Consider the following 12,915-nt stretch of genomic DNA (forward strand, 5'->3'; position numbering starts at 1 on the left):
GTCTTTCCACACAGTAGCAGAACAGTGTGTGCGTGCGTGCGTGCGTGCGTGCGTGCGTGCGTGCATACCTCAATGATTTTTGTGTGTATTGTGTCAGCTTAAGGAAGCCAGGCTCTGTGTCTGCAGGTCGTTGTGCGTTGAATCTACTGTATGAATGTGAGCATGCATGCACATAAAGGTCTAATTGCTCCATATTTTCTTTTTTTTTTCCATGTGTGTGTACGTGTGTGTGTGTGGGTGTGTGCGCGTGTGTGTGTGTGTGTGTGCGCGCACGCTCTGTTTCCTGAGAGGAACATCACACAGGGTTACAGAAAGTTGTTTGGCATTCTGGATGAAGAGAAGTAGAGCAGGAGGGGTGAGGGAGGGGTGAGGGAGGGGTAAAGCCACAGTGGGAACCCTTGGCCTCTCTCCTCCAACCACAGGGAGGAACACCAGCCTGACTCCTCTTGCACTTTTCTTTCCCTCCGTCTGTCCTCCTCCTGTAAATCTCTATTTTTGCGGTTAACTCTCTTCTTCCCTCACTTCTTCCTTTTCTTCATTCCTTCCCATTTCCCTCTCCTCACTGCATCTTCTTGTCCTGTTTTTAATAGGCATGTCACCTCTAAATCTTTCTCTCTCTCCCACCCCCCAAAGTCCTGCAGTCATTCTCATGCTCACTCCATCTAATTATTTTTTTCCTCTTCATTCCTCCTCTCTTTTTTTTTTTTAGCCCCTTTTCTCCCTGTGTGCCTTCTTTCTTTCTTAATCTCTTCCTTTCCAACACCAGCTTAGTTTTTTTTCTTTGCCAGGACTCAAAGACAAATTTGCTCTGCTTCACTCCTCTAAAGACTCTCTTTCCTCCACTGTCTGTTTCCATGCATCAGTCTGACAAAGAAGTTTGTTTGGGGCAAGGACAGGAAAGTGTGTATATGTGTGTAAGTGTAGTTGTGTGTGTTTATAGCCTAGTCTGCCAGGCACAGTGAACACTTAAAACAGCACAGCAGTGGAAAAGAAAAAAGGATCTTAAACTTAGATAGAGATATGGATTTCCATCATTCTGGACAGCTCTCCTGTTTAACCGCCACAGGGATGGATTGCTGCAGATCTAAAACACAAACAGTCTTGTCCTTGTGATGAACATCTGTTCTTTTCCTGCAAAGACAAATCAAAATATCCGCTGTGGAAAAAAAAAAAAAACCTATTGGAAAATCAAGAGCTGGTTTCTGATCACACAGAACAGGTGTCACCGCTCTATGGAGATTAGACATTATTGTAGTAATGAAGACGTTTTTTTTTTTTTTACCTTTGCTTGACAGCGTTCAGTGGAGAGATGGCAGGAAATGAGTAGAGAGAGAGAGAGAGAGAGAGAGAGAGAGAATGAGAATATAATGTAATCACATGGTCAGCTTAAGCTCATTTGGCCACCAGGACATCCCACACCTATGCAGTCTGAAATGTTTCTACACACACACACACACACTGAAGGCGAGCTCCCGTTTACACATGGGCTCAAGTTATGTTCACGATTGGCTCAAGTCAAATGATTAGCAGACTGCTGTGAAGGAGATTGGCCCCCTGCTGTTCACGAGCGCCACAGCAGTGACCGGATTGACATGTTGCTGATTGTGTCACTTTGGCCAATCACATTTCCACAGCGTTTGTTCGCAGGACCTTACCCAAGTGTTGCTGGCTTCTTCTTCTTTCTTTCTTTCTTTGTTTTTTTTTGCTTTCTCACTCGTCCAGTTTCTCACTCGTCCGGGGGGGGGGGGGGGGGGGTTCTTTTCCAGCTCTGGAAACAGGACAGGGCCTCAGACAAAGTGTCTCCTAGTCAGCAGCACAAGGCAACACACTCACACAACAACTGCCTGTCTGTGTACCACATGCAACCATACTCTTTATTCTGTCTATGAATTACCTACCAACATTTTGGACCTGTGCGGGTGTGTGTGTGTGTGTGTGTGTGTGTGTGTGTGTGTGTGTGTTAAGCATACTTAAAAGAATGTCGCTGTTCAATGTCCTACTGTGGTTTAATGTGGGTGCTGGAATATGGTGAGACCGTGCCATCAACAGCACGTCCCAGGCATTACAATGAAGAATGTCTCTTTGCCCCCCCCACATGCAACCATACTCTTTATTCTGTCTATGAATTACCTACCAACATTTTGGACCTGTGCGGGTGTGTGTGTGTGTGTGTGTGTGTGTGTGTGTGTGTGCGTGTTAAGCATACTTAAAAGAATGTCGCTGTTCAATGTCCTACTGTGGTTTAATGTGGGTGCTGGAATATGGTGAGACCGTGCCATCAACAGCACGTCCGCAGGCAATTTAACAATGAAGAAATGTCTCTTTGCCCCCCCCCCCCCCTCCCCCCCCAAACCCCTCTCCCCTCCCTCCTCCACAGTGGATTCACTATTGAACTGGCTTCTGCACTCACAGTCGTGTTGGCTTCCAATATCGGAATCCCTGTCAGTACCACACACTGCAAGGTATGACTGAGTGGACCTCCAGCTGCTCTCTCAACCCCCCTCCAGGCATCTCCAGGGGACAGGGAGCTCACACTGCCTCCCAGGGCATCGGGCTGGAGTCACACACACACGGCACTTCAGTCAGATAATATCTGTGGATTCTGTGTCTGTTATCCACATCATTATGGCCACTTTTGTCAGGCAGTCTCTGTCCATCTCCTTTTCCTCGTCGTATTTGCAAGGATGCCTTTTATTAAATATATTTCTGCACAGACAGCAAAGTTCAGACTCTTGTTGCAGAAAAGGATAATTTCTGGTTTATTACAACTTGTCGGCCATCATTTCCTGCAGCTGTAAGATTGCACTCACCAAAGTAGTCGAAGTCGAAGTTAAGCCAGTAAAGGACAGTGTCCTTTTTAATTAAGATGCAACATAATCTAACAAAGGATCATAATCTTTTAATATGTATCAAGCATTATCATAAAGTATCAGGTCTCTATCAAGGAAAGAAACTAAACATGATTTTAAGTTGCTTCAGTGCATCAGTGGTGGAGAAATGTATTTGGTTGAAGAACTTGTCACCTCAATGTGCAAAGTCGCTGTTTTTCCAGATCGTAGAAATGAACTTGGTGAGAATAATAATAATGATTACCAAAACTGTGAAAACTAAACCAGAATTATCCTTTAATCCTCTGATCGTGGGGATTGTCAGATGCAGTCTTTTCACCGCATTAAAAGACAAACAAAGCCGTGTCCAGCCCGCCACAGACATCCCCAGGCAGCAGTGTGCAGCCCCTCTCCCCTGTTCTTTTCAGGAACATCGGATCCAGGCTGGAAGACGTATCGGACCCCTCCAGCACCAACCCTGTCCCTCCCCCCCTTTCCCCCCTCACCCTCCCCATCAACACGGTGTCTCATCCTCTGTTTCATTTCCACCAACTCTCTTCCATTTTGCCCTCTCAGCACTGGCATGGTTTGGTATGTGGGTCCTCCACCCTCCTGTGCTTGGCTGCAGGCAGACTCTTCCCCCTCCCCCACCACCACCAGCCTCCTGCCCTGACCCCCACCTGTCTCACTTGTTTTCCACTTTTTTTACCTCTCCCTCTCCATCTTTCTCTGTGTCTCTCCACTCATCTGTCTTCACAGCGGATTTTGCATTGAAGTAATGAGTGCGCTAACAGTGCTTGTTGCATCAAATGTGGGCATCCCAATAAGCTCCACCCACTGCAAGGTATTGGAGTCATTGGTAGTGAAGCTGTGCTAGAGAGCCCTCCCACTAGAGAGCTCCACTTCATCGCTTCACCTGTAGCTGTCAATCATCAAAGACAATCACAACTCCCGCAGTTGAAGTTTTGACCTCTCGTGCAGTTTTCCTCCAGCAACTAAATCTCCCATAACAGTCCATAAAGGGAGCGTTGCAACATTAAAGGAAAATATGAGCAAATTCGATGCAAGCTTATTAGATAAAGAGCAGTAAATCACAAGTGTATAGCAATTGAACTACACCCTCTTAAAAAGCAGAGAACCTCATGAGAATTTATCTTTTTTTTTTTATTTCCATTTTTTCTCGTTGCCAGATTTTGATCTACTTGTTCACATTCTTTTTAGTTAATTATATGAATTAATCACATTTTTCTGTAGTGCTAATTTTTTCCCTTAAATGGAACAGAGAAGTTTGATTATACAAAGGTCAAATTTGAATTAGTGTTCCTGCAACATTAGCAAAGATATTTAAAGGAAAATATTGAACTATTCCTTTAATCGTGCAGCTAGTCTGTATAAGGGTTAGGTCTAAACATGGGATAAGTTAAGTGGATAATAGCTATATAATAGATAATAGCTATATCAGTGAAAACATAGAAGTAACACAATTTTTTGATTTAGATAAATACTTAAAAAATGTCAGATCTGCTGAAGGGAAACTGCACAAGACTCAAAACTGGTATTTAATTACTGATGATCAATTTGTCTAAACATCAACATCGCCATCCATACCTTAGTTTATTTCTCACCTGCAAACACCCTTGTCTCTTCCCTAAAACCTTGGATAATCAACTGCTATGCCAAAATGCTAAATCTACTGATGGTTAGAGGTATACAATCATGGTGGTGATTTGATTGATTTTAGTGAGTGTGTGTGTGTGTGTATGTGTGTGTGTGTGTGTGTGTGTGTGTGTCTGTCTGTGTCTGGGGGATTCACACATGTTGTTGGACCAAAACCAGTATTTTTAAGTTATTAATACACTTGCAGTAAAGCTTTTTATTTTGAAGGCATTTTTTTCTGATTGTTAAAAGTGACACAGAAGTAGCCAACAACATCTGTCAATATTTCCCAGATGGCTGTGAGAGAGAGAGTGTGTGTGTGTGTGTGTGTGTGTGTGTGTGTGTGTGTGTGTGTGTGTGTGTGTGTGTGTTTGTGTGTTTGTGTGTGAGTGAGAGAGAGAATGAGAAGCAATGGGCATCTATTTAGTTTTGTCTCAGCTCAGGCTCTTTTTATTTATTTGTTTATTTATTTATTTTATCTTCCGTGGAGGTTAAACTGAATTGATGCCCAGCCCTGACGTGTGATGTGTGGGGCGCTGTGGTGTGATTATGTACAGTGACTTGTTGTCTCAGAAGCTCTGCAGGCGGTCAGCAGCCTAAACCGAGGTCAGGCTGAGATCAGGCTTTGTTGCTGCATGCCTGAAATACTACAGATGGCTTTAAACAAACAACGATGGCCACAAAATGCAGCCTAAACTCTCCTCACCAGAAGATGTTTTTTGTGTAGTCCAGCACTAGTGTAACCTTTTAGTAAGACTACAAAACATGACTGTCAACTCAACCTTTCACATTTAGCTGTGAGTGTGACAGAGGGTGTATCATGTGTCTGGTTGTATAAGAGCAGGCGAACACAGTTTAATTCCCGCCCGCCTGCAGTGTCAAGATGAAACCAGTCGCTGCGCATGCCACTCCAACACACTGAAGTGTCTGCAATGTGTATGTGTGCGTCTTCTCCAAAAGTAATTCTCATTCAGTGGTGTTATAATTTGATTTCTTTCATAAAGGTGAGTGAAGAATGCATCAGTGGAAGTCTGACAGTTGGAGATATATTTTCCATTAGCTAGCAAAACTTTTTTTTTAAAAAACCCTCAAAAATTAGGTCTTTCTTTTTTCTTTTTTTCTTTTTTTGACTTGATGTCTAATGAAGAGGAAAATAGTAGGATTTTTACAGTAGACCTGCCAATTTCAGACTTCCACAACCACAAATTGAATTAAGTAGTGATACCTAATTTATCGGCTTGCTCTAACTAACACAGACATTTTGGACTGAACTGGTCCTGAAGAGCTGAAGGTTGTGTACAGGCTTTTCTGTCCAGATGCTAATATTGTATGAACATATATATATATATATAAAATCTTCTTTTGTTTCCATACCTGTGTTTCTTTCAGCTCAACTATTATCTGTAGTGGAATTTAACTAAGCACTGCATTTAAGAACAACATTGAGGTACTTATATATATTATATTATATTTTTTGGGGGCATTTTTGCCTTTATCGTGATAGAGACAGTGACACATTTAACTGACAGCTAAATGTGTGATCATCTTTTGGACAGCCAAAAAACTGCTTACCCATAAATACATCATTTATTGCCATCCAGTAATACAACATATATAATACTTTTGATACTTGAAGAACATCTGTTGACAGTGCTAGTAGTAGACATCTCTACTTTTACTTTAGTAGTAGTATGTTTATACTTTATACTACTTTTCTCTGAGTACTTGTTCCACCACCTTCAGTATTAAAACCAGAGGCTACAAACTGGCAGTTTAATTCATCAGCTGTTCTTAGCGTTAGAGCTACACGGACAAATAATGGCTCAACATCCAAACTGGGCGTGGAAACTGATGCCTGATAAAACAAGCAGGCTTTATCTGAACACTAAATGATCAGTTGCTCATGAAAACCCTCCATCATGAGGAAAGCCTGGACAGCCCGCAAGCTCTTCAGTGTCTTTGGCTTTACCATTTTAGACATTTCTGCTGCTGATTGTGTTGTTTTTCTTCTCCTCTGGCTGTGGCCTCCAGGTGGGCTCTGTTGTGGCCGTGGGTTGGATCCGCTCCAAGAAAGCAGTGGACTGGCGCCTCTTCAGGAACATCTTCCTGGCGTGGTTCGTCACGGTGCCCGTGGCCGGCCTGTTCAGCGCGGCCGTCATGGCCCTGTTCGTCTACGGCATCCTGCCCTTCGTCTGAGGGCATGTGGCTGGGAGGGAGAACAGAGGAGGAAAGAGAGAGTCAGAGAGAGAGAGAGAGAGAGGGGAAAACTTGGGTTAAAATCATAGCTCGAGTGTCGGGGTTCAGATAAAAGAGAAGGAAATGAAGAAGAGAGGAAAAGGGCAAGGGTGGCGGCGAAGAGAAGGAGAAGAGAGGGAGGGAGCTGCAGAGGTTTCACAGATGGACTTGGTTGTACTGTGGATGTGAGGAGGGTTGGTTCACATGCTGCCTGGCTCCATAGTCCAGAGATCTTTTTTGACTCATTTGAGTTTCTGATCGGTTTTTATTTATTCTCTTTTTGGGTGCATAAGAAAGCGTGTAACCAACGTGTTCACCGTACCATTCAATCTGCTGTACATATGACAATAATAGTGAGATTTCCAGTAACTTTTAACAAGAATTATGGTTGATGGAGAAACAGTGGCAGCCATTTTCTGTCTCTTCATTTAAAAAAAAAGTCACGACTAAAAAATGATCAAAAAACAGTTAATTCTGCACACCTAAACTGGCAAACATGCTTGCAGTAAAACTATATCCTTCTGCCTGCAACCCCAGGTAGCATAGTTGGTCAAATTCTTCTTCTTCTTCTTCTTCTTATTATTATTATTATTATTATTATTATAATTATTATTATTATTATTCCAAGATGCCAGAAAAAACCTGTACATATTGTTGTATTGGATTGAGTGTGATTTGTTGTATTGCAGCTTGCTTTAAAGTTAAAAAAAAGAAGAAGAAAAGATGTACGTGTGGTCAACCAACCCATCCATCATCTCACTCCTATAACATGCTAGCCAGGTACAACTGGGGCCAAATGGAAAGGACGCCTCAGAGAGCGGTGGTGGGACTGTCACTCTGCTTTTTTTATTTTCCACATGATACCATAGAAACCTGATTTGCTAAAGAGTTGATTTTTGTCAAAAGCTCCTGTATGTTTTTAGAGATGGATCTCATATTTTTTAATGATGTATTATACTGTAATTTGTACTGTAAATATTGTCCTTAAAGAGTTCGGGGGAGGGGTGGGGGATCATGGTTTGTATTTAATGTTGTAGGGGAGGCCTCTTCACCTCTTCATGATGTCATATTATATAGTGTATTTCATCCCAGAGGCTCACACACACACACACACACACACACACACACACACACACACACACACACACACACATGAACACACACTTGAAAGGCTGCTGTTCTTTTGGCGGTTGGCAGAAGTATACTGATTGGAAAATGGTATTTGAATTTAAAGTAACGGATCAAACCTGTTTTCAATAGAGAAAACTGGAGCTACTTCATTCATTTTGATTTTCAGAAATCATCAGAAAATTCAGCAGTATTGACAGAAAGTCCTTTAGTGAAAAGAGGAGAAGTTTTCAGATGGCGATGTTTGAGGGAGGTCGCTCTTTTTGAGAGCAGCACCATGCCAAAGCGAGCTGTGTTGTCGCCATGTCAGCATGCCAAGTTAAAGTAGAATAATGAGGTTTAGGTGCAGCAGAAGCCAAAATACTAAAACTGAACAGATACAAATACACACTGAGAAGGGCCCGCAAGACATTCACATATTTGCATCTGTATGCCTTTATTTCCACACATAGAGCTCAGCTACTGGAGTCATTTCCTCATATTGAAGGCTCCCTGCCAATGATGGACCTCTACACTGTCCATTTTCGAGTCATTTCAGATCTCCCGCCCTGTTCGTCGGCCAGATTACATATCTTATCTGTCTCAGTAGCCCTAAACCTCAGTCTCATAACCCTCGTGAGTTGTCTCTCGGGATGCCTCCGAAAGTTAAAGCCTTGTCTTGTCAGACAGCAACTATGTGTCATATCAAACACTAAAAAGTCAAACTGTTGTATTATACGTCAGCCGGTTATACAGAAGTGGAAGGAAAGAGGGGGATTCAACCCCAGCCACACTTGTAGCTCCTCAAAATGGGCTGGTGTTGTTTGAAGTGTAGAAGCATTTAGTCTATTGATCACCTATGTTTTCAATCTAAGTGCTAAAGGTTAGCTATCATATCATAGGGTCAAGTCGAGGGCTGAATCGAAGCCTGGTCGGGGTCTTTAAGACTGCTCATGTCATAAAATATCACAAGACTTTTGTCTTAGGATCATTATGTTTGAATGAGATGGTATCAGGGGGATAGTACTGATCATCACCAGCTTTTTAACAGGGTCATCTGACCTGTAGATGAACAAAGTCTAAAGCTTTTTTTATTTGAACAAACTCGATGCCAGGTGTTGCAAGTTCTTTTTGTTCTTGTGGTGTGTTTCCTAATTTCATTTTTTTTTCTCATGAACAAATCTATGCTTAAGTAGCCACTTGCCTTGTAACATTGTGTTTTACTTTGTGCAGATACAGTAAAATAATTAAGTACTGTGGTGTTTACATCGTAACCATATTGTAGAGTATCTGAAAAAAAAAAACTGTTGCCTAATGATGCCAATGAAAGACAAACTATTAACCATGACTTTTTAAGTGCAAGTAAAAAAATATAACCAGAAGTGTCTAGAGAGAGAGAGAGAGAGCAAGAGCAAGTGTGCGCGCGATGACCTGTTTTTTCGTTTTTGTTGTAGTAGTAGTGCTAATCATGATCCCGTCACTTTACACTACTACTACAAAGCGTTAACACTACATGTATGGGTGCAATTCAGTAATGAAGAGAATAACTAGAGAAATTTCATCAAGACTATATATTTTTCTACCATATCTGAGTTTTAACCTGGGTGAGCTTCCAGACACTGTGGAGGACACACTGTGGGGTTGATGGGGAAATTGGTAAACAGGGACTAGTCCACAGTGATAATGAGAAATGGTCTTGTTACAGGGGTGTCCCGCCTTTGCTACTCCCTCTATTCCCGGTGTGTTCTTCTAACATGTAGATTGACGTGTCGGTTGCCAGTAGATCAGATTTTTAAATTACCATTTTTATTTTTGAATTTTAAATGAAAACACTTTGTAATTTTGTTTCCCTGCTGCTTTGATCATGAGCTGTGAGAGCAGGACAGCATCTTGCTAAAACCAGGACAACTGCTCATCGAGGGCGAAAAACCTAGAAGCAAAATCTGTGTAGTTGAGAAACGTAAATCTTAAACTTAGCAGAAAATTGGACTGTGAGGACAAGTGTTTCCTTGTTTTGGCGGGTGACCACTCTTGAAGCTCATACCCTTTTACTCTTCCAGGTTGTGTGTTACACAGCGGGGTTGCACGGAGCGGGTGTGTTCAAATTCTATTTATCTTGTACAGTAAGGGTGCCTGGAGGTCGTTTAAACAAAAGTTCATGATGCACGAAAGGGCAAGCCTTGTTTCCTAAAATATCAAATAAATACAGCTTGTGGAAGATCAGATTTTTCCCCACTGTCTTTAAAGCGAGCCAATTTAACAACTGACAACTACGAGATAATACTAAATGTGCTAAAGCATTCTGTAACAGAAGCACAAGAACAAAAAACTAAAAGCTAAAACTAGCCACCACATGCTACTGGTCATACTAGACCAAGTAAAACTGTATCAGCACAAACACTGAGTGAAGTGAACTGAGCAGGAGTGTGTTTTACTGCGTAAGAATTATCTGTTAGAGGACGATTTTTGTTATTTCTTCTTTCAGAAATGACATAGTCCTGCTTTCATTGGCGAATTATCTTTGCTTGAACACAAACCCAGTCCGTGTTTCTTAATCACCTGTCACTGTAAACTTGAAATGGTGCAAAATCTACCCCTGACTTCATGGACAGTCATCCAGCACAGAAAGCATATTTTCTCAAAAAGCTATGGTTAGCTTCTGTTACGCTAGCTTACTGTTTTTGGTCGTATTCTTAAATAAATAGGCATGTACTACTGTACTAGACACTAACATTTGAGCATCTTATCTTACAGCATTTACAGCAACCTAATAAAACAGTTACTTTGTTAACGTTAAACAACTACAGCTCCTATGAGTCTTAGCAATATGAGTGCAGTTAAAAGCTCGTGGTAGCAGCTGTTGAATGCTAACAAAATAACCTTTATTTAGTGCTCATCTGTTGATGTCTAAAACAGAAGTAAAACCCAATTCTTAGAACATGGACAAAAAGCCACCAGTATGTTTCAGCTGTTTAGAAAACTGATGAAAGAAACTTTCTGTGGCAGGATTCATTGTGTGACTGAGGCTGGAAGTTTGTTGCTCTTGTGTGAGTTTAAATAAACGATGAAATGAGACTCCACTTTCCTCCTGTTGAATGATGAGCTTTATTTGCAAATGGACTGAGGTCAGCCAGCACGCTCCAGGTATCTGGTTTGTGCATCATCACTGTGCTCTGTGGGCCCCCTGTGTAACTCACACTCATTTTTTTTTTGTTTTTCCATGCATTATCAGTCCTGATAGGCCAAAAGGGATGCACTGCTCAAGATGCGGAGGGAAAGTGAAAATTGCCCTCTGGTGGCAGTGTTGCGTGTCTGTGGCAGAAATGTCTCAAACTCAACTGGGGCTACAGGGGAGATATTAAAGGCACCAATGATATTTAGATGTTATTGCCCCTGGAAACAGATAATTGAATATACATGGACACAATGTTTTCAGGGCCTTTAAATGATTCAGACCTTATTGAATCTAATCATCTCATCAATTATAGACTTAACTGAACTCAACTAAAATTTCTCTCAATACATTTTTAATTTGTGTCCCCAAAGCCACTAGTCATTATAACTGCAGGTTTGAATTTGCAATCTTCTTTTTTTTTTTTTAAACTTGCTTAGGTATGAACGCAGCCACCAGATGGAGTAGTCGGACACTTTCCCTCCCCATAGAGAGGGACAGCATTTTAGACCAGTCCGTTTCAACAGATCAGTATAAATCAATCAGTGGTGTGGTGTGATTGCCATTGAGGGAGTTACTGTGCTTCTTCTGCATTATAACTGTTTTGTAACATTTTTTTGTAGGGAAAAAACTAGAGAAACAGAATGTGCCATTTCTTTCTCCCTGAATGTGCAATACAAGCTGTTTCTTGTGAAGGTGCAACTACATTGCTGTCACTCTGTGGTCGTGTAGCTCCACCTGCTCCGGTGTTATAATGCCCTCTCCTGTGTGTGTGGAACTAGCACCACCTCACAGAGGTAGAGGGGCATCAGTTCAGACCTTCATCTGGATGTGGCGTGCTGTCTCTAGTTTTCTGGTCTGTTTTGTAATAGAATGTGCTCCTTGGCTGGCCTGCAGGCTTTACAGCTCTGTGTTGTCTTTTTACTGTTTACTGCTATTTAACTGTCCAGTCCTTCAAAAAGTAAAAGAAAAATAATAATAAATGAATAAAAAAATCAAAAGAAACTGTAGCCTGCTTCTACAAAATCTTAAAGCTCTTCTGATTTGCATATATCGTACTGTAATGTTTTATTTAAGAGTTTAGTGAAAAAAATGTCTGCATTTAAACTAAATTATGGGAATTAAAATTACAAAGAATACCTAACCTCCACTGAGTTGTGTCATGCTTTTGGAAAGATGTGTATGAGTTGAAGATGAGATGTTTATGGCCAGCTCGGAACTCTCAAAACAGTTTTCTCTCTTTTTGTGTGAGTTAGTTTTTATTGTTTTTTGACACACTTTAAACACATACACTGTACAGGTGCAGCAAGATGATATAGTATACGGTACGCACATATCAACATATGTATTAGTATATGTCCACATGGTTGAAAAAGTGATTAATACAAGAGCTGGTCCACAATTTATACTCTTATGAAAATCTATTTGTAGGCCTCTTTCTATCCACTAGATTTGCAGAAATGATTACAGTTAAGTCAACAAAGAATTTGTCCAGCAAACTGTTGAAAACAACTTAAAACAATACTTTACATCCTTACATTTACTCATTTAGCAGAGGCTTTTATCCAAAGTTACTTCCAAGTGAGGGACAACACTAAAGTTTCAGTGCAGTAGGAGACCTTGGTGTAAGTACTGACTACTGCATTTGTTCAATAAGTGCAAGGAGATCAGGTAAAGAAGTACACTTGAAATATAGAAGGACGCCCCGCTCTACTTCTAAAAATTATTTATTGAATTTATTGAACTTTGAGTTTTCTTACAGAATTTCTGCTTTTTCCACATCCATACAGGGAGTGTCCAGGTCTACAGTTTAGGGGACAGGTATCATATAGGTATAGGTACAGTATATACAAGTACAGTATATAGGATATAGAAATACAGTCCAGGCTGTATGTATTTGGACAGTTACAGTTTTAT

General features: G+C 41.1%; 1 protein-coding gene across 3 annotated transcripts in view; it reads left to right on the forward strand.

The window, feature by feature from the left end:
• slc20a2 (solute carrier family 20 member 2) overlaps positions 1–10,906 on the forward strand; it is a 47,428-nt gene extending 36,522 nt beyond the window's left edge. For all 3 annotated transcript variants that reach the window (XM_022765175.1, XM_022765176.1, XM_022765177.1), the window contains exons 10-11: positions 2,378–2,462; positions 6,516–10,906. In XM_022765175.1, coding sequence (XP_022620896.1) covers positions 2,378–2,462; positions 6,516–6,680 — 250 coding nt within the window. In that variant the 3' untranslated portion in view covers positions 6,681–10,906. The remainder of the gene's footprint in view (positions 1–2,377; positions 2,463–6,515) is intronic.
• Positions 10,907–12,915: the final 2,009 nt, after the last annotated feature.

This window comes from Seriola dumerili, unplaced genomic scaffold (assembly GCF_002260705.1).
Source record: "Seriola dumerili isolate Sdu_G_001 unplaced genomic scaffold, Sdu_1.0 BDQW01000668.1, whole genome shotgun sequence".
Classification (NCBI taxonomy): Eukaryota; Metazoa; Chordata; class Actinopteri; order Carangiformes; family Carangidae; genus Seriola; species Seriola dumerili.